At 34.3% G+C, this 22630-nt stretch overlaps 2 protein-coding genes across 4 annotated transcripts; one reads left to right on the top strand and one right to left on the bottom strand.

Annotated features, from left to right (window-relative positions):
* Positions 1 to 9571: 9571 nt before the first annotated feature.
* LOC109177776 (WD repeat-containing protein 82-B) lies at positions 9572 to 21495 on the bottom strand. Of its 2 annotated transcripts, XM_019327230.1 has the most exons (12): positions 21342 to 21495; positions 21159 to 21250; positions 20580 to 20680; positions 20226 to 20326; positions 20087 to 20153; positions 19891 to 19990; positions 19703 to 19816; positions 19459 to 19596; positions 19272 to 19356; positions 17238 to 17287; positions 17046 to 17161; positions 9572 to 9634 (listed from the first exon to the last, which is right to left on the bottom strand). In XM_019327230.1, exons 1-12 carry the CDS (start codon positions 21346 to 21348, stop codon positions 9607 to 9609), a joined length of 999 nt encoding a protein of 332 aa, XP_019182775.1. In that variant the 5' UTR covers positions 21349 to 21495; the 3' UTR covers positions 9572 to 9606. The 2 variants fall into 2 exon arrangements, with proteins under 2 accessions (XP_019182775.1, XP_019182774.1); XM_019327229.1 differs by lacking the exon at positions 9572 to 9634 and having other exon boundaries at positions 16563 to 17161; positions 21342 to 21491.
* LOC109177778 lies at positions 14119 to 15321 on the top strand. 2 transcript variants are annotated; one of them, XR_002053634.1, is made up of 2 exons: positions 14119 to 14416; positions 14916 to 15321. XR_002053634.1 is itself a non-coding variant. In XM_019327233.1 (2 exons), the coding sequence occupies exons 1-2, from the start codon at positions 14215 to 14217 to the stop codon at positions 15166 to 15168; spliced, it is 423 nt and encodes a 140-aa protein (XP_019182778.1). In that variant the 5' UTR covers positions 14119 to 14214; the 3' UTR covers positions 15169 to 15321. The 2 variants fall into 2 exon arrangements, 1 of the variants encoding a protein (XP_019182778.1); XM_019327233.1 differs by having other exon boundaries at positions 14119 to 14384.
* Positions 21496 to 22630: the final 1135 nt, after the last annotated feature.

The following is a 22630-nucleotide window of genomic DNA, read 5'->3' as shown; positions in this document are numbered from 1 at the left end:
TTTCTTAACGTTCAAATGGTGTGCATAAGATCATATGCTTATATAAGAATCATAGATTTGTGAGCTTGAATTCCAACACCCATCTCTCAAATCCACCAATAATCTCCTCACGAGTGGCATAATTTAATTTTTAAATATCTATCTTCGACGCATCCGCCTCTTCCTATATTACACTATAGCTCATATAAAAAATTCATCACACCATTGTTGATAGGCAATTGCTTTTCACCAGTCTCTTTCCTATATTATATTGTTGTTTCGGATTTAATTTAGAAGAATTATACATTTGAGAGGTCGAAAGTAAGAATCATTGTGGGCTATAGCGAAATAAGAAAAAGAAAAAGAAAAAGAAAAACTATGTTAGTGTGTGTTTTGATGCAAATTCCGTGCAACCGTGTGCACCATGCAAAACGACGTCGTTTTGATTAAAAACGACGCCATTTGACTTTTTTAAAAGTATATATATTTTTTATTGTTGTTAATGGTGTTATGCTGTGTATAATTTGAACTATATATTCCGAATTAATAAATTATATATTCAGAATTAATAAATTATATATTTAGAATTAGTGAACTATATATCCACACCGATTACTGGTACTCTGTTTTGGCTTATGGCAGTTCGTTGCGTTTATGTATTCAGAATGAATGAACTATATATTCAAAATTAATGAACTATAATTCAGAATTAGTGAACTATATATTCAGAATTAATGAATTATATATCCAGAATTAAAGAACTATATATCCAGAATTAGTGAACTATATATCTACACCGGTTACTGGTACTATGTTTTGGCTTATGGCAGTTCACGAAAATGGTGGAAATTTCGTCGATTGGAGTTAAAAAAAAAAAAAAAAAAAAAACTATATATTCAGAATTATTAGTAAGCTATATATCCAGAATTAATTTTTTCAAAAAAATATATATCCAGAATTAATGAACTATATATCCAAAATTAGTAAACTATATATCTACACTGGTTACTGGTGCTATATGTATTCCAATCATATTATAACTCTGGTATTGTATTTATTCTGTTGTATTTTATTAATTCAAAATATTTAGTTCTCATCGTAATTACAACTATGACTGCAACGAACCCATCAAAATTTGCAGCACCTTCAAAGGAAATGATACTAAAAGAGTAAGAGCATCTCCAATCCATGACAATTTATATTCTACATCACGGCGCGTATTGCACTGTGCGCCCAGATAAAAAACGACGTCGTTTCAAAATTATTATTATTTTTTGAAATTTCGCTTACGCAGTGTTTGGTAGTTAATTTTCCTTAAAAAAATCTCATGTTTAAAAATGTACATAATGTTATACATGAATGTACATAATTATATATATGAATGTACATAATTGTATAACAAAATATACATATTGTTTTTTAAAAGATAATACACATAATCTAACATAATACATAATAAACACAAACTTTTAACATAATACACATCAACTCTTAACATAATACACAAAAATTTCCTGGTTCGGATGCACATAATTGTATAAAAAAATGTACATAATTGTATAAAAAATGTACATAATTTTATGAACAAATATACATAATTGTATGAACAAATATACATAATCACAGCAACTTCCTACCGCGCCTCCCAAAGCGACGTCGTTTTGGGAGGCGCGCGGCGCGCCGTGGTGTAGGGTATAACGATTGCCAACCCATCCAACTCCAAAACACTAAATTTTTTCAGCAAATATCACATCAGAAGGAATATTCTCACACCAAATTTTATTCATCGCCAACCCATTTACACCAAAACATCAAACTTTTACACTAAAATAATTTTATTTTTCCATTATTAGTTCAAATTTATTTAGTTTAATATAATTTAGTTCGAACTTAATTAGTTTAATATAAAATATAAATTGTAATGTAAATAATAATTTTTATTAACATTAATTTTTTTATAAAATTAATTATTTTAAAAATTGAATGTAATAATATTTTTAAAAGTTTAATTTATTCCACAATAATAATATAATATAAAACATCTAATACATTTAATTATCATAAATTATTAATTTTATTTTAATTAATATATATTCAATATTAGTCTTGTTTCGATCGTCTCAGTGAGATATTTAAAATGGTATAATTTATATTTAATAATACAAATTTTAAATATAAGTATTTAACAAAATAATAAAATTCTATATAAACAAATAACGGTCAAATTTGAAATTGTCGTTGATGAACCGTGATGCGCAGCACTGTTCATTAACGCCAAAACAAAAGGCGTTATGGCGTTTTACAGCTACACATTGGAGCAATATATTTTGTAGGGATGGAGATTTGGTGTTGAAATATGCCGTTTTGCAGCTCCGTTGGAGATGCTCTACAAAGCACCAACTCTATATGGTAAACAAAAGTACAAAACCAAAACAAGACTTAAATTAGGTGTAAATATTATTTCAAAATAAGAGTTTATTACACTAAGTTAGCTTTATTGGTGGGAAGAAATTAAACTATTTATTTTTGTAAAAATTAAATTGGATTATATCATCCAAAAACTTACCTAAACTAACTTTTCTGAGTCAAATGTAATATTAGTTGACACATAAATTATTTTTAAAACAATATTTAATCACCTACATCATTTCCCACATAATAATAATAATAATAATAATAATAATAATAATAATAATAATAATAATAATAATAATAATAATTAAACCTTTAGACATTGTAATTAGCATAAAAAGTTTATTTCAGCATAAAAATACTTCACAATTAATAAAAGATCTCATTCGGCAACAGTTTGCAGCGAGGCGAGATGGATTGGAGGTTTCTTGGCCAACTAAGATGGCAGGTTATGGGGTATGTTTGGAAAACTTAGCTGAAAGTTGAAAAGTAGCTAAAAAGCTATAGGCTAGAAGTTGAAAACTGAAAAGCTGTTAAGTTAGCTGATTATGCTTAAAAATGTTTGGTAAAATTAGCTTTTTGATATTTTGATAAATGTAAAAAGATTAAAAATGACATCTTCATAAAATTTAAATAATTTTAAATTTAAATAGGTTTGTTTACATATTAAAATTTAACATTTTGAAATGAAACTATTAGTATAATCATGATCTAGCATATCATAATAAAGTAGCAATATTGTTGTGAATCTCCTTCATCTCAAGAGAGGTCTCAGTTATATATATATATATATATATATATATATATATATATATATATATATATATATATATATATATATATATATATATATATATATATATATATGTATGTATGTATGTATGTATAAAATTAGGTTCTGGTGCGGTTAGGTTGCTCAGGTGCGGTTGTGCGGTTTAATCTGGACCATTCATCTCGCTTAGATCAACGTCCAGGATTACCAAAATTTAAAAAAAAAACACGGTGGCAATTTTGTAATTTTTGTATTTAGGTCAACATTAATGTGAGCGGTTCTGTGATTAATGTGCGTGAGTTTTGTATACAATATGCGTGAGTCTTGTGCATAAGGTGCGTGAGTTTGTGCTTAATGTGCGTGGGGTTGTGCTTAATGTGAGTAGTTAGTAAAACTTAAAGTGTGGACTTTTGTGTTTAAGGTGCGTGAGATTTGTTCTTAATGTGAGTGGAGTTTGTGCTTAATTTGCGTAGGATTTGTGCTTAATGTGCATGAGATTGTGCTTAATGTGTGTTGGATGAAGAAGCATGCAGCACGTCTAAATGACCAAAAGCGTCTACCAAAACTAAAAGCGTCTACCAAAAACGCGTCTTCTTGTCCAACAATGTGCGCGGATTTTGTACTTAATGTGCGTGAGTTTGTACTTAATGTGCGTGAGTTTTGTACTTAATGTGCGTGAGTTTGTGCTTAAGATCTAACACTTAAGGTGCGTGGCTTTCTTCCAAACACGCATTTTTTTTTAAATTTTCATTGATGTTTTTTTTTTTTAATTTTCATTGATTTGAGCCGTTGATTTAGATTTGATCTACGGCTCAGATCTAATCGCACAACCGCACGGGAAGCTATATCCGCACATGAACCCTTCCATATATATATATATATATATATATATATATATATATATATATATATATATATATATATATATATATATATATATATATATATATATATATATATATATATATATATATATATATATATATATATATATATATATATATATATATATATATATATATATATATATATATATGGGTGATCACATGTGGCCATGTTGTTAGGTGTGGTCATATGGTCAATTACAAACCATTAGATTAGATAGATCCAATGAATCACATTAATCAAGATTCTTACAGTATTTTCGCTCACATTCTCCTTCCAGTATATAGAAGAGCGCTCATATGTGGTCATGTCATTAGGTGTGACGGTGTGGTCGTATCTGTGTCGTTGAATCAATTTAATCTAATAGCAATAACTAATTCTGAGGATTAAATTGATTCAACGACACAGACACGACCACACTAAAATTCTATATATTAGTAGTGTAGAGATTTATAAAATCTTATAAAACAATAAAATCATATAAAATATTATAGAACTCATATTATTGTATAGAATTTTAGAGAAGATTTTAGAGATATATAATCATAGTTATACGATCAAGTAGATCTTTCACCGTTTATTGAAGATGTGGAATAAATATAAATAACCTCATAGACCTCATTTTGTAACAATCTAAGTGATTCAGTTACTCAAATAAAAATGAAGGAGTCACAATGATGAATAAAAAAAAAAAAATTGGAGAAGAAAAAAGGTCAAAAGGGTTTATCTTTGAAACATTACCAAATAAAATTTATAATTTATTAGCAGTTTAAAATAAAATATAAACTTCTAAATAAGTTTTTCTAAATAGAACCATGAACTAGCCCACTAAACTAGCTTGTTTTAACAACACTACCTAGTTAATATCAAAATTTTATCCACCTGTGAAGGTCCTGTAGGTTCTTTTCTTTTAATGAAGAGTGATAGAGTTGGAGGGCAACTGAGACCGTGAGTGGCAGCAGCGCTGGTTCTCTGGGAACGGCGGAAGGTACTTGCCATCATTCCATACACTACCATTGTAGATGACTGTTAATCTTCAATCAGCTGCTTTATATGCTAAATTGTGTGAATATCCTCAATCGAGAAAAGGGAAAAGACGCTGTGTACTTCTAGTCTTCTACGGTGATAGCCAAATCGAGAAAAGGGAAAAGACGTTGTGTACTAGACTATTCGCGGCAACTTGTTTAAGTTTTGATATTTAAATTAGTTCGGATAAAAAAAAGATATTGATATCTAATTAAATATGATTTATATTTTGTTTTAAATATTTTTTAATCTTGATGTATTGTGATTTAGTCAACAATATTTATAACTCGATTTTTAGGTGTTTCATTTATTTATTTATTTTACTTTTAAATTCTCTAGAAAAGTGTATTATCCTGATATAATTGCTAGGTATTAGATGGTTAAAGAAATAATTTGAAACTTTGTACCAAAAGTTCATTTTGAGATTGTCAGACTGCTGAATGAGTTACAATGATCAAGTGTAACTAATACATTTATTATTTTTGATCATATATATTGTAACATTCTGTTTATTTTAATTAAAAGTGATTGGCAGGACCCATCACTTCTTAAATTTAAATGATAAGAATTATAGATAATCCACCAATAACCTTCTCCCCAGTGGCTTAAATTTTAAATATCTTCCCTCAATTCATCCGCCTCCTATTTTAGTATAGCTCATATAAAAACTCATCACAGTATTGATGATAGAGAATTGATTTTAACTAGGCTCTTTCCGCTATTATATTGGTTTTATGATTTAACCTAGAAAAATTTTAGATTTGAGAGGCCTAAAGTAAGAATTATTGCGGGCAATACGCGAAAAAAAAAAAAGAAGAAGAAGAAAAGAAGCAAAAGAACAAAGAAATAACTCCAAGATATACAGATGAGCAATTTCCTAATCATGTTTGCTTGTTGAAATATAATGTTTTCTGTATGGTCTAAAGCAAGCGCTTAGGGCTTGGTTTAATCATTTACTTGCTTTCTTATTGTCAGTTGGTTTCATGGTATCGTAGACATATGTTTCTTTATTTTATTACTTACATTATTCTGCTTATGTTTATCGGTTGGTATATCTTTTTTAATTTTGAAAAATGCACCAATAGTGTTAGGAAAGTGCACAACAATGAAATGCACAAATACACCAAAAAAAACACAACACCCAAAATAATGCACCCTAACTCCCCACACCTAATTGTGCATTTCCGAGCACTGTGTGGTGCTTTTATGCATACATAATGGTATTTTTTTGGGTGTTGTGTACCTGATGGTGCATATTTGTGTTGTCCATAGCCATTTCCTACCATTGTTGGTGCATATTTGCATAACTATTGGTGCGGCCGCATTGACCGCACATTAAGGTGCTGTCGCATCCGAACTCTACTATATATATATATATATATATATATATATATATATATATATATATATATATATATATAGTAGTTTAGAGATTTATAAAATAATAAAATATTATAGAACTCATATTATTGTATAGAATTTTAGAGAGGATTTTAGAGATATAATCATAGTTATACGATCAAGTAGATCATATCTTCACCGTCCATTGAAGATGTGGAATAAGTATAAATAACCTCATAGACCCATTTTGTAGCAATCTAAGTGATCCACTTGCTCAAATGAAAATGAAAGAGTCGCAATGATGAATAAAAAAAAAAAAAGAATGAAAAAATGTCAAAAAGATTTATTTGTGAAACATTACCAAACAAAACTTATACTTATTAGTAACTAAAAATAAGATATAAACTTCTAAATAAGTTCTTACCAAATAGAACCATGAACTAGCACAGTAAACTAACTTGTTTTAACAATACTACCTAGTTCATATCAAGATGGCCTCCAACTCACCTCTATATATATATATATATATATATATATATATATAGAGGATAATCAACTACGATCCCGATTGATTTGTTTGTAACTTACAGCTTCAAGAGTTGAAGGCTAATCCTCCTCACAGAAATGCCTTGTTTGTAACTTTAATAATAATAGGACATAGGTTAATACATTCATTACATTCAAAAACAAAAAGGGAAAACAAAGCTATACCCAATTTCTGTGAATTTTCTTGAGCTCCATTTCACTCGGATTCATTTCATCTTTCCAGTCGCGCTTGCCTTCACCATCGTCGTCTAACTCCCTGATGAGTGATGACGTGTTCCGAGTCGCGCTTGCCTTCACCATCGTCGTCTAACTCCCTGATGAGTGATGACGTCGTCACGGCCCACACTAACCGCTTCTCCGCCCTCCAAATCTTCTTGCTCTAGGGCGTAGGACACGCGCAAAGATCTTCGTGGTGGGGCGTAGGCCACACGCAAAGACACTATTTTGAATTCTGTTTGATAATTATTAGAAAGAGAATAGCACAATGAGATAAACTAAGTTTTCATCAGATGTTCAAATGCTGATTGAGAGGATATCACCATCATGGTCCTTAGTCAAAAGTTTCCTTATATGTTATCTCTTCATCTTTTTGGTGATCCTTGGTCAATGATTCTGAGTACTCACACAAAAGATTGATGAACTCCATGGACTACATGAAAGTAATCTAAACCAAATGTAATAAACTTTCATTTTGCAAATGTATAAATTCTTTTTTTGGTTCATGATTTTTATTTAGAAATAAGGTGTATATATGTGTTTTGAATCCAATTGTATTTTGCTACTGTGGAATCCAATTGTATTATATTCAAATAGGGGCTAGAAGTGCTATAGAAACCTCGCAAATTATGCTGTGCTACACGGTACACACGGTTGCAAAAATGACGTTGTTTTGACTAAAAACGCGCATCCCACTAAAAAAAAAAAATCTGGTTCGATTCCCGGCAATAGCATTTTTTTGTGCATAATTTAAATTATATATCCACAAATTCATAACTATATATCCACAAATTTATAACTATATATCCATAGTGAATGAATAATACAAAATTCAGAATGAATGAACTAAATATCCACAATGAATAAACTAAATATCCACAATGAATGAACTAAAAATCCACAATAAATGAACAACATAATGCTGTTGAGGAAAATCGAAACTTAATTATTATTTCTTTGTGTTTTTAGTCAAAACGACGTCGTTTTGCAACCGTGTGCACCATGCATGGTGCACACGGTTGCACAGCATAACTATTGTAGAAACCTAAATTACCCAGGTTCCTCAGCTCCAAAATCCAAACCCTTTTAATTAAAGGACTCAATTTTTTTTATTTTCATTTTAGATTTAATGGTTCAATTACATTATTGCGTACAATTCAATAACTTATTTAACCCTCATTTCAAATTTAAAAATTAACCCATTTACATTAATAAATATAAATTTAAAACTTTATTAAACACAATGGCCCATTCAATTTTGAGGTTAGCATAAACCACACAAGTAAATTACAAATATTGGTTAGCATAAAACAAGTAAATTACAAATATTTATAACCGTATCATCATTATCCTTTGTTTTTTTTAAAAAATGACACCTTTCAAAAAAAAAAACATTACTAATATAATTAATAACTGAAAAAATATAATGTAACTTTTTTTTTTTTGAAAGTTACCGGCTCTATTACATTGTAGTATCTGTTCATATACTTTCTCAACCTACTGAAACACAAAGAACCAATAACGCCTCCACTGAGGCAATGAAAGTCCAACCCGGATACCATTAGACCACATAGTCTTAGTAAATATAATGTAACTTAATCCTTTATTTTTTAAAAAAAATGCATGACACTCTTTTCTTAAAAAAAAAAAAAAAAAAAAACTAATATAATTAATGCACGAAATATGTAATTCCTCCTCATCATGGATCATCCTTAGATTATATTCCTGGTTCAATATACAAATGCAAGCGTGTGAATGTGTTTGGAGGTGAAGTAGCCCCTGTAGCTGTTGGGTTGGATTTCATTACAACTCTCTAACAAGTTGTGTGATGCTCATATCGTGCAAGCGCCACAATATGACTTTGCCATTAGGGAGTGAAATCACCAGCCCTTCTCCTCCTTCTTCTTCATCACCACCTGTAAGTAGAAAATTTATGGAAAATCTATACCAATCACTATCCCTATCCATCAGAGGGTAAAATCTTGCCACATAACCCAAATCAACTCGATACTTGAAAACCCACTGAGAATAGTCATAATAACACATTGATTGGTGGTGAGGTTGTACACATAATATTCGCTTTTCACAAATAACACATTCTCATCTGATAACCCTATGCATAACAATCCGTTGCAAGAACTGAGACTTACCACAAACCTGCCATCGCACACCTCCATTAGGCGGTTTGCGATTGTTATATGTTGCCGTTTTTCATTTGGCGGCAGAGCTACAAGCTGCGGCACGACGGGGAATGGAATCTGCATTGGAGGGGGGGAACAAGAGTCCCGTGACGACGGCGGAAGAGCGACGGGAATGGAGGCGCCGGAATTTGGGGTTGGATAGGATGGAAAGCCACTGCTTGGAGACGCATTGGAGGCGCAGAAGAGACCCAGGGAAAAAAATAATAGGGGAGCATTCAGGAGAAGCTCCTATTTCCTTCCCACATAAGCAGCCAATTTTGATAAGTATGGAACCCAAAATGCATGAGGCTTTGTGCTTAAAGTGCATGAGGTTGTGTTCTTAGGGGGCGTTTGGTTCAGGTTATATAAGATAATCAAGGGAATGTGACATTCCAAAGCTCACATTCCGGTGTTTGGTTCATATTATCTCAGGGAATGTAACATTCCCAAGGAATGTCACATTCCCTCCACATAGGATTTTGAAGGGAATGTGATTCCCTTCAAAATCTTAGGTAATCTAAGATAACCTTGGTTATGTTAGTTAGTTATATATATATTTATTTATTTTTATTATGTTATGTTAGTTTATAAAATAATTTTGTTTCTCAAGTTCAAGATTTTAGTTAATATTTTAAAATCATGTGATTATATATGATACCGTTATCTTATTTATTTATTTTAATTTTTAAATTTATTAAAATATATGAAAATATGTTAAGGATATGATAGTGTGTATAAAAGATAACCCTAAACCAAACATCATTATATTACATACCCCAATTTTAACCAAACACAGGAATCTAACATTCCCAGTAATCTAACATTCCTAGCAATCTAACATTCCTTAAGGTAATCTTACATTCCGTGAACCAAACGACCCCTTAAGGTGTTTTGTTTGTGTGCTTAATGTACGTGTGTTTTGTACTTTTAAGTGCGTTAGATTAATGCTTAATGTGAGTCCACTCGCACCTGATCCCTTCTCTCTCTCTCTCTCTCTCTCTCTCTATATATATATATATATATATATATATATATATATATATATATATATATATATATATATATATATAAGTCTGCTCAAATGCGGTCGTGCTTTTCCGTGCGATCGCTTGAAAAATGCACCAATAGTGTTAACAAAAGACACAAATAGTGTTAGAAAAATGCACAACAATAAAATGCACAAATACACCCAACAAACGCACAACACACCCAAAATAATGCACCATAACTCCCCACACCTAATTGTGCATTTTCGAACACTGTGTGGTGCTTTTATGCATACTTAATAGTGTTTTTTTGGGTGATGTGTACCTAATGGTGCATATTTGTGTTGTCTATTTCCTACCATTGTTGGTGCATATTTTCATAACTATTGGTGCGACCGCACTGATCGCACATTATTTGTAGTGTAGAGATTTATAAAATCTTATAAAACAATAAAATCATATAAAATAGGGAAAATGGCACTTTTTACCCCTGAGTTATATACTTATAGCACTTTTTCCCCCTCAATTATTTAGGTAAGCACATTAGCCCCCTCAGTTATTCTAAAAGTGGTGCTTTTTCCCCCTGATATATTCAATTGACATTTATACCCTTAAAGTAAATATTTTATTTATTTTACTTCTCCAACAAATTATTGCGTATACGTAGGGATGACCACGGTTCGCTTTGAATTGAATCGGATACTATAGTAATCGAATTAATAGTTTTTGGTTATAATTCAGATCTAGAATCCAATATTTAAATGTCAATTTATTAAAATTATGTATCAAAAAAATTGAATCTTGAACCGTGAATCGGCGGTTCTGGATCCGATTCGCGATTTTGAACCGTCTTTATTTTAAAATTTTATTTTTTATTTTAAAATAGTATAAATTCAACAATATATGTATTTTATTTTTTCAGTTCGGAACATGAACCGTCCATTCTGGTTCACGATTTTAATAAACTCTAAATATCGGATTTCGATTCTAAATTGTAATTGGAATATTTCGGTTTGGTTGCTATAGTGTTTGTTTGGTTTGAACCAAATTATGGTCATAATTTGTTGGAGAAAAAAAATAAATTAAATATTTAGTTGAATGGGTAAATATGTCCATTTAACATTTCAGGGGGGAAAACAACCACTTCAATAATTTAGGGGGCAAAAATGCTATAGGTATATAACTCAGGGGGAAAAAGTGTCATTTTCCCTATAAAATATTATAGAACTCATATTATTGTATAGAATTTTAGAGAAGATTTTAGAGATATATAATCATAGTTATACGATCAAGTAGATCTTTCACCGTTTATTGAAGATGTGGAATAAGTATAAATAACTTTATAGACCTCATTTTGTAACAATCTAAGTGATCCAGTTACTCAAATAAAAATGAAGGAGTCACAATGATGAATAAAAAAAATGGAGATGAAAAAAGATCAAAAAGGTTTATTTTTGAAACATTATCAAATATAATTTATAATTTATTAGTAGTTTAAAATAAAATATAAATTTCTAAATAAGTTTGGTGAAATAGAACCATGAACTAGCCCACTAAACCATTAATATAGAGTATATCGTCGTCTATACTCTATATAGTGGAAGAAGAGGCTCTCTCTTTTCTTCAATTCCTTCTTTTCTTTTTCTTTAATTTTCAGTTTTCAGAATGCGCATCACAGCCGAAGTTCATACTGTATTTTCCCTTTCCTCCATTGAGGAGATACACACTTTTCAAGGCATACAGTTGCTCGAAGATCGCACTGGAATTTAGGCAGGAAATCAAACTGTTATATTCAATGGTAGGGTTTGGGACGATTAAATGTTTATTCGTCATATTGACGTGTTCTTGAACAGCACAGAACGAGGAATACCTGCAGCCGTTCCCGGCGCCCTTTCCCGGAGGAGGGGAACCAGCGCTCACCGTCTCAGCTCCCCCTCCAAGTCCTCCAAGAGTACCACTCACCATTAAACCAAGATTAGCTGCTGCAGGACCTTCGACCGAGGGGAATAGCTTGATTGCATATGTTAACAGAGACATGACTGTAAGACATTTTAGGGCATTCGTAGAAACGCTATATGGGCTCCGGTTGCGTTTATTCGCAGGCGATTTGGAGATGGCTGAGGATGACAGACCCATTGCAGATTATGGAGTGTTCAGAAAGAGTTCATTGTAATCTCAATGTCTACCCATTGCAGATTATGGAGTGTTCAGAAAGAGTTCATTGTAATCTCAATGTCCTTCACCCTTTGGGAATAAGAAATACGCACAATGTTAAAGCACTGTATTAATTTAAGGGACATCAATTTATGAATATTGTGTTAGTATTAATTAGGGATTGTGTCTCATAATCATGAATCCAACTCTCTTATAAAAATAATAGTAATATTTTCTTATTTTTCAAGTCACTTGACGTGCTTTCTAGAAATTTTTTTAGACAATAACTACTATTAGTAATTTTGTTTCATTTAATTGTGCAAGTTGTTTGTAAATCCATATGCTTACATTATTGTTCCATTGTAATTGTAATGCCATAACCAACTTTTCTACCCAATTGGTGAACAAGTAGTTGAAGGTTTATTGACAAACGCAAAGAAATATCAATGAATTTTGTATTTTCTCATATTCTTTGTTGCTTCACTACAATTTGACTCTTGCACAGAAGTGTACAATTTGATGTTGAGTTTTGAAATTAAATTAACTCGATTTATCCCATTGGCCTTGGAGCAAGTCCATATATAAGGGGCATTCTTAATAGTGGGCTTTTGATTTGATTTTGTAAGTTTGATTAAGAAAGAAAAAATAAGATGAAATAACAATTGTCACACAAATAGATTACAAACATTTATAACCTTATCATCATTATCCTTTTTTTTTTAAATATGACACTTTTCAACATAACCCAAATCAACTCGATACTTGAAAACCCACTGAGAATAGTCATTCTGCATTTCAAAAACATTCAACAACTGCTCATGCCTACCTATGAAATGCAAATGCCCTCCACACTCACCCAAATACTTGCACCCTCCCGGCTCATTATTTACACATGAAATACAAGGCATTGGCCTAAGCTCACAACTATCAATATTGAAGCACACAAACTCGTTCTTATAAAGATACCAATGAATTGCCCCATTCAAATAGGGGTTACAAGTGCTATACAAATCTAAACCTAAACTCCGGGGTAGTGGCGTACCCGTGTTCCTCCAAACCCTTGATTCCGAGGAAAACACCCACGCTAGATAATATCCACAAACGCACACCGGCTTGTAGTGATTGGACTTGGAAGGATCAAAAGCTATGGCAACGGTACTAACATATTTGCCCTCACTCTCTACTCCTGGAATACGATGTTGGGTTGGGGCTTCCCTCCTATGTGGTAAATAGCTCATTTTGGACCAAGCCTATTCCACCGCAATATTTGTTAGCTTGATGGAAAAGTTTGCTGACAATTGTTTGGGTTAGAGAATGGGTTATTGGGTAGAAGTCAAAGAGTGGATGTTGGGATGAAGTTGTTGGGCAAAAGTTTGCTTTGGATGAACTTGGGAAGAAATTTCCTAAGGGAACTTGGGAAGAGGTTTCCTAAGGTTTATGGGAGGAGATTTCCTAAAGATTATGGGAAGAGGTTTCCTAAGGTTGTTGGGAGGAGATTTCCTAAGGTTTATGGGAGGAAATTGATGAATTAATTAGCTTTCTTCATTTCCAATGTGGCTGCCTGCATCTATAAAAGGAGGGAAAATTCATTGTTTCCTCACCACTACATCAGACACTTCTACACATTACACATTTATTCCTTTTCTTTTCGGCAGAAGCAGTAGGCCAAAAAGAAAGAAAAAATTCAGTTTTTCTTTCTTTCTCTTTTCACGATCGTATGCAGCAGTTGAAGGAGCAACGTCTATTTCTTCTTCTTTTTGTGCTACTTTATCGTGGATTTGGGACGGCGGCGGCGTGTGTCGGCAGGTTTTGTCGCACATCTGATGAATTTGCCGTGAGTTTGCCGGAGATCTTTGGGGTACTTTTCTTCATCAAATATTTGGAGAGGTCAGTGTTTGTTCTAGGCATCATCGTTTTGGGTAAGCTCGTAATATTTGTATTTGTATTCTTTTCACCTTGTTCGTGGTGGTTGAATATTCTGAGTACGAGTTGGTATCCCTTTTAGGCCTGTGAACGTGATATATTGTATTTGGCCTAGTTGTTGTATTTGATGATTTTTATGGTGTTTGGCTCGGGTGGTAGCCAGCAACTTTGTACTCAAGATTTGGCCTAGTTGTTGTATTTGATGATTTTTAGGGTGTTTGGCTCGAGTGGTACCCAGCAACTTTGTACCCAAGATTTGTTATAGTGGAATATTGTGTTGGTGGTGGTCCGTGGTTTTTCCCCGTGGTTTTGGAGTTTTGCACGTAAATCTTGTGTCCCTTGTGTCTGTTATTTATTTTGGTTGGTTTGCACCATATCGTATTTGCGCTCTTGTCGGTCCTGTGATTTTATTTGTCACAGGTGGTGGGATTTTTCCCAACATACGATTACTACGTTGACGATTGTTATATGTTGCCGTTTTTCATTTGGCGGCAGAGCTACAAGCTGCGGCACGGCGGGGAAGGGAATCTGCATTGGAGGGGGGCAAAAGAGTCCGTCGCCGGGGAAGGGAATCTGCATTGGAGGGGGGCAAAAGAGTCCCGTGACGATGGAGGCGCCAGAATTTGGGGCTGGACTGATAGTTGGATTGCACATTAATCGCTATATGCTCACAGGATGGAAAGCCACTGCTTGGAGACGCATTGGAGGCGCAGAACAGATCTGGGGGCAATCCAAGCAGAATTTGTAATAACAAATCTTCGGCGTCCAACATCTTCATTAGAATTAGAATTCCTCAACAAAGACAAATCCTTCTAACTACAACCTTTTAATCACTCAATTAAGGTTGAAATAAGAATCCTAATTCAAATTAAATACTTGTCAAAGTCTGCCAAATGGGCCGGCTCGCAAATTATTTTATGGACTCGAATCTATAGTACACAATTTATATATAGTATTTGTGCTCAAGTGATAGCACGCCCCGAGGATCAGGCCTAAAATGGCGTGGCCCAAATACAAAGAACAAAGTCCACGAGTGAAGCTAGACGGTAGTGTTGGTCGTGTCTGTGTTGCCCCCTTTGAAGGGAGAGAATGATGCCTTATATGGTGTGCAGGGCCTTCTAGATTGTCGACAAGTGTACGACATCAACCCGCCTTCCGCATCTATCTTCCACGTGTCCCATGCATACCTCATGCCTTCACTCACGTCTCCACCCTCTCTCCCACCTTTACCACCCCTCCTTACCTCTCACTACCACCCCCAGTCAGTGAGGGCCCGATGGTGCGCCGGAGGCGCATGGTCCTCGCTAGTCACGTCATTCCATGGGGATCGGAGTCCGCTGGGTTTGTATCACTGGCCATGCGCTAGCCGGAAGGGTCAATTACTAACCCCCATGTCATACCTTATCCCACCATGCCATACCGCACCATTCCGAACACTGCAACGCACCGTCTCGCACCCCCTCGGGAGTCGGGAAGGGGGGGGGGGTGGGGGGCGCCGTTGACATGCCCGGGGGCACACCACCCCCGCTAGCCGTGCTATGGCCTGAGATGGACGGGGGGACCCGCCGCCAGCCAATGGCTGGCGGTCAAGGCTGCCCCGCCCGAAGATATCGGACTAATATATTGGCTGCCAACGGTTCTGCCCCGGAAACTTCTTTTTTCTCCTCTTTTGTACCTTTTTGGACCACCATGCCCCGGAAACTTCTTTTTTCTCCTCTTTTGTACCTTTTTGGACCACCATGCCCCTGTCTTCTTAGTCCAATAAGACTTGGGCCAACCTCCTTCCTTCACCACACCCACTTGGGTCAATACTTTACCAATAAAATGGACCCCGGAATCTCATATCCCCATCAACAATTTACATACTGATTCAAATTGTGAATATTCAATATATAAATTGTGTATTTTAACCTGAATCTACCTTGTAAGGTAGATCTGAGTCCATGGCATAGCTGTTAGTTCTTGCCAGTTAAATTTTTAAATGTGTATATCCGTATTTAATTAAAATTACGCAGTACAAATTAGATAAGAAAAATAATATATTATTTTTAGTTTCACAATTGTTTCTTACTAGTTATTTTACACATGCAATTCATAATTTATGCATTTCATGGATGTTTGACCCTAAGAGCCCAACAAGTATGTCATTGCGCAAGTGTGTAAGTGTTCACAATGTGCCTTGAGTGTTTTGAATAATTACAATCACAAGTTAATGCAGATAGTAATTGGAATAGTATAATTTAGAAACTAAACTAGCTAGAATCCTAAATATACAATCAACAAGGTAAAAGAGCTGTATTACATGACATTTTAGTACCCAAAGACTGGCTGATGAGCATATTTAGTCTCATCCATTAACCAGAGCAAATGTGCAGATGAAACTTCAAGAGTTGACTTCCAGGGGGTAAAGATCCAAGGAAAGTTGCAGCAAGAAAGGCATGTCGAAAGTCCAGCACTGTTCTCTGATGCACCATGTACTAACTATAATGGAAAGGAATATTTCTGCCATGCGCATGAGTGGTTAATGCTCGATAAAGTACCTCTCAAAAGCTGAGACCCAGGGAAAAAAATAATAGGGGAGCATTTAGGAGAAGCTCCTATTTCCTTCCCACATAAGCAGCCAATTTTGATAAGTCTGGAACCCAAAATGATAGTTCAGAAGAACCAGTAACATACATCAAGCTTCCTGGAGCCCATCTTATAACCGGAGGTTCAGAATCTGTACTCATCCAACAAGCAACCTGATAGACATGATAAACAAATATGAGCCAGAGGTTGAATATATTTATCTAAATGTCTAGGACACTGGACACGTACTTCTTTGCCACTCCGAACACTCCAAGCATAGACACTGCCATCCCCTGAACCTGTCAAGTATCAAGGGAAAAAAACTAATGTGATTTAGGGGTCTGAAAGGAATATTCTTTATTAATTTCATATTTTAAAATATAAATACTTGTGGAGATATGTGTCTGTGTGAGGAAGTTTAAGGAACCATGAAACAATCACAGACATTCAGAACCATAGTATCATACAAGGCCAACATTAGATTATATTAGTTTTCCTTTATTTCCTGGGTCCTAAGTTCCTAACCAATTTAAACAGCAAGTACAAGGTGCCAGAAACAATTGTCAATTCATCACTATATCTAGAATGGTTAGCTTATCCTGGAAAAATAACAGGTGCCTTTATCCTGGAATTGGTCATTTAAGTAATCCTTTTAAGTACAAATTTCCTAGTTTGCACACCAAATTGAATAAATGTCAAGGTTTCCTAGTAACCTTCAAACTATTACATTTATTCATAACAGATGTGTGCTTTTGATAATATTTTTGTTGCAATCAGCCAATTACATTATTTATAATATCATGTTTGTAACAGACATTGAAAAGAAATTGGAAACACATAACCTATTGGTATAACTGATTGATTAACTCTTTCTCTTTACTCTATTTCTTTTTACAATTGGCAACTCTGAGTGAGAGAATGGGTTGGCTAGTAGAATTGTCACTCGGACATAACAAGCTGGTCGGACCACTTCTTGATTTCAGGTCATTTTCTTCTTTTTTGTTCCAACATAACAAGCTAGCTGGTCTCAAATCAATGCCTTTCTTTTTTTGTTCGGCTTTGAAAGAAATGCGGACCCTTCTTCTTTTGTTCGGCTTGAAAGAAATGCGCGGCTACAGGGGCAAATACCTGAGTTGGACCCCATGTCATCCCTAACCACAGTAGGGGTCTGTCATCCAGATCTGCCGCGAATAACCCTCATCCGGAACCTAAAGGGTTTCTATATAGCCCCTTAAATATATAGCCCCTTAAATTTCTGACAGTTAAGTTCCGGTCAACCGCCACAATCAAGCAAGTTCTGTTTAGTAATGTTTTAAAAATAAACCCTTTTGACCTTTTTTCTTCTCCTATTTTCTTCATTTGCGACTCCTTCATTTTTATTTCAACTATTTTCTTTTTATTCATCATTGCGACTCCTTCATTTTCATTTTAGCAACTGGATAACTTAGATTGTTACAAAATGAGGCCTATGAGGGTATTTATACTTATTCCACATCTATTGTTACAAAATGAGGCCTATGAGGTTATTTATACTTATTCCACATCTTCAATGGACCGTGAAGATCTACTTGATTGTATGACTATGATTATATCTCTAAAATTCTATACAATAATATGAGTTCTATAATATTTTATAAGATTTTATTATTTTATAAGATTTTATAAATCTCTACACTACTAATATATATATAGAATGATTAGCTTATCCTGGAAAAATTCCAGGTGCCTTTTATCCTGGAATTAGTCATTTAAGTAATCCTTGAGTACTAATTTCCTTATTTGCACTCCTAATTCAATATATATCAAGGTTTCCTTGTATGTCCTTCTCCTGTCTTCCTCCTATCAATTTCTTGGACAACATATGGTTTCAAATATCAGCCTGCATTTTGTCTTATTTAAAAATCTTAGCTTAGAGCGAAATATTTGGCACATGATTCCCTCCTCCACTCTCTCCCTAACCCTCAATTCTAAGGGCATAATGTGACAAAGCCAAGCTGCAGAGCAAATGCACATAGGTTCATTTACTTGTACTTAAACAATGCCTTCTCAATTTCAAGGAATACATATACAAGTGCCTTTGCAGCTAATCATCATATTCATCAACACACTCAGGCTGAAGGAGGGGGAGGAGGACAAAAGGATATTCTGTATGTATGAAGATAGAGTGCCTTGACAAAAGATAGAGCAGCAACCATATGCCATATGTAGCATCACATCATATATTTAATTCGCAGAAGCAACATACATAACTGCAACCTGCAGATAAAGAAAACTGTGTATTACCTGATATAACAAACATTCCTTCTGGACTAAAAGTTGCATCCAAGGTTGAATCGGATGACACAGGCTTGACATTATATGTTGACAACTGGAACATATTTATCACTAATAAGACTCAGAAAAAGAATTGATTTCATAAAACCCACTAATGTCTAAAAGCATTTCCAAGGATTTGGAGGAAACAACTCACAAGTGTGCCACGGAATGAATCAAGGACATGAATTTTTCCGTCCGAAGTTGTCAAAAGCATAAGTTTGCCATCACTACTGAACTTGACAACATTTGCATCAGATACATCTCCACCAACTGAAAATATTTCGAATGGGCCCTTCAAGGATGTAACTTTTGACAAATTAATGAATGCTAAGAGTTCAGGTTCAGAAGCAAAATAATGTACTAGAAAATGTGAATCATTTTCGGGTTTAGTTGCAAACCTTTTCATACTTGCGTGAATCAAACATTCTTATGTATCCACCAAAAGCAATTGCAAAAACAAGCCCTTGCTCATCATAAGCAGTAGCTGGTCTTCCTTGTGTACGTAGAAGGCCCTAAGAGCAGAGAGAACATCATTTATAAGTCTCAATGTGAAAGAAGCATGGATAAGCGCTTGCTTAGTTTTTACCTGGCATTTTTCAGCTCTTTGGTCCCAGAGCATAACAGTTCGATCAAGTGAGCCAGAAATAAAGCACTCCTTTCTGGAGCACATACTAAGTGAGGCAACCCTGCAAGTCAAAGATATAGCATCCCAATTATGGTGCCTGTGTTATGTGGAGTAAATTGAAGGTTGATATACATTAATAGTTTTGTAATTCCTGCACCTGTCATGATGACCCTTGAAATACCGCAAATATTTGTTATCATGCAACGAGAGAAGCCGCAGAGATTCTGAAATCATTTTAAAATGAAGTGATTTTTGGTTTTCTACAACTTGTATACAAGACATCTAATATAACTTACCATCCCACCCATTCTTTGAAGAGTATATTACAGTTGTTGGATGGGAAGTAAAGCTAACCAGATCAACACCATACTTTTTGCTATTAATTGTCTTCAAACACCTGGCAATATAATTGAAACGAACTGAAGAATATTACACATTCGAAAAATATCAATCATCAATCACACCCAATAAAGTCAAACCACATAGTTCTCCACGTCCCGCTAATTTTAAATAAAGTTGTAAAACCTTAATAAAAATTTTGAAGCCAGACTAAAGTTTGAATTACTAAACCTATCAAACAAAATGCAGGACCAGTAGATGACAGGTAATGGTAACTTAACTTGATCAAAGCCAAAATGTAAAATTCTTACGCTGCTGTTGCAACATCATACAAACGAATGGATTCATCATCACTGGCAGTGACCAGGTAAGGTGATGTCTTATGAAAATCCATTGAACTGATTCTTCCATTCTGCATAGGGTAAGATATATCACTGGTTGCGTTAGCACTTAGCAGACATCCATAGTTCAGTAGCTCTCTTGGCATTAAAAAAACATGTCCCCCCTGTTCCATTCTATTCCTTTCCCATTATACAATGGACGCCTGGTTCCTAAATTAAGCGTATTGTTTCCCCACAACTTCAATTGTAGAGGGAAGAAAGAATCTTTGTACCATGGAGGTCCCAATAAATGCAAATTTTACACTTAAAAAAGCATAGCAAAAAGCTAAAGTTTTACTAACCAACTGAACACAAATAAACCAACATTATTACTACAATTTGAACTCAGGTGGCATTTATCTAGGGTTTCAGAAGCTAATACCAACCAGAAACTATCTATTAGAATAGCTAAATCTTTGAAATGCTAAAAGAAATAGATAAGTTTTCCGACTTCAGAATAGCTTCTTTTCTATATTGATTGATATACAAATAAATATAGAGAAAACATACATAATCGCGAAAGGTGACGCCGACTTCCATGCTCTGTAGAATCTCTTCGGTTAGTTCCAGCGAAACCTTGTCTTCCCTCTCCGGTTGTCCACCTGAGTTGCAACTCAATCACGCGTGAGGAATTAATGCTGAGATGAAACTCAAAACAGAAATTGACAGCGAAAATGTAATGTATTACAGTACCCGCCATTGCTGTTGTAGGAGGATTTTAGCAAAGATTAAGCGGGTGGAGAAGGGCAAATTATTCGTCAAGCTCCTCTTCCAGTCTTCCCTTCTAATTAACGTGAAAGCATTGAAATCAAATATTCGTTAAACCCCAAACCGTGCTGGAACATTGTGGGTCGGGTTGGGAAAATATCCTAATCCAATATTCGGGCCATGAGACATATGGAGTAAATAAATAAAATTTATCAATAATAAAATAAGAGAAAATGTTTGCACTCCAAATTTTTTTCTAATATTATCTCATGAGACTTATACTCATTGAATGTCGTAAATTGACAGACTACACATATTTTTAATTAAACACTAAAGTAATCAATTAGATAGCGCCACGTTAATAGGAAAATTAAAAAGAAATTTTAGGGCGATTATTTAGCATTACTACAAAATAAGGCATTAAATTTAATAAAAATGAACTATATATAATGGGCCAAAAAATATTTTTAAGCTGTCATTATTATTAGGTCAGGGATGGAGCCATGTCTCTTGGATTGTATCCTATTCCTATTAGTAATAGACTAATATTATTCTATATATATATTCACGAATGAGTAGAGTATTCTATTCTTGTCTTCTTCTCCACAAATTATCTACTGAACGGTGGAGTTTTCTATTCTGCTAGATTGCTAGATATGGAGGACGATTACATGCACGTGGGTCCTTTTTATTTCCTCATTATAGTGGTAGGCGTTTGTTTGTGGTTTGTATGTCTGTGTTGGTGTCTCGTCAGCAGGCCACCTACAACTGCGGCGGCGCAACCGCGCAACAGACGGGCGGGAGGGAGCACTGGCGGCAACAACGTTAATGTGGAAGCACAAGTAATTCCAGAAGTAAGGTTAAATATTAAAAGTTTCGAGGAAGGGAGCGTAAAAGGAGAAGAGAGAGGGAATGAATGCGTTATTTGTATCACTGGTTTCCAGAAAGGCGACATCTCCACCGTTCTCTGCCCATGCAACCATAAATTTCATTCAGATTGCATTACTATTTGGTTGGTACTTCATCAGACTTGCCCCATATGTAGAACTAGTACTGTTCAGCCTGTTTCATGATCTCTATCGATCACCCTATTTCTTGGACCTTTTTTGTCATTTTTTTTTTATCTATACATACTAATCAAGATTCTTTATTCCTTATTTTTAAAATTTGGAAATGTATAATTATTCCTGTCTCATTATTGATTATGTTGTGACGATTAAATGTGTTGTCGGTGTTGAACTGTTGATAATATATGTGGTTGAATAATATATTAT

Source organism: Ipomoea nil, unplaced genomic scaffold, assembly GCF_001879475.1.
Source record: "Ipomoea nil cultivar Tokyo-kokei standard unplaced genomic scaffold, Asagao_1.1 scaffold0805, whole genome shotgun sequence".
NCBI classification, from domain to species: domain Eukaryota; kingdom Viridiplantae; phylum Streptophyta; class Magnoliopsida; order Solanales; family Convolvulaceae; genus Ipomoea; species Ipomoea nil.
This window is presented reverse-complemented; position numbering and strand designations above follow the sequence as displayed.

Excerpts from the sequence above, each read along its gene's own strand:
- LOC109177778 (XM_019327233.1), top strand. The coding sequence starts at position 14,215 with ATGCAGCAGTTGAAGGAGCAACGTCTATTTCTTCTTCTTTTTGTGCTA. Across the intron at positions 14,385-14,915 it reads TTCATCAAATATTTGGAGAG|AGCTACAAGCTGCGGCACGG; the intron begins GTCAGTGTTTGT and ends ATTTGGCGGCAG.
- LOC109177776 (XM_019327230.1), bottom strand. Across the intron at positions 20,327-20,579 it reads TATGATGTTGCAACAGCAGC|GTGTTTGAAGACAATTAATA; the intron begins GTAAGAATTTTA and ends TTATATTGCCAG. Across the intron at positions 19,357-19,458 it reads ATTCATTCCGTGGCACACTT|TTGTCAACATATAATGTCAA; the intron begins GTGAGTTGTTTC and ends AATATGTTCCAG.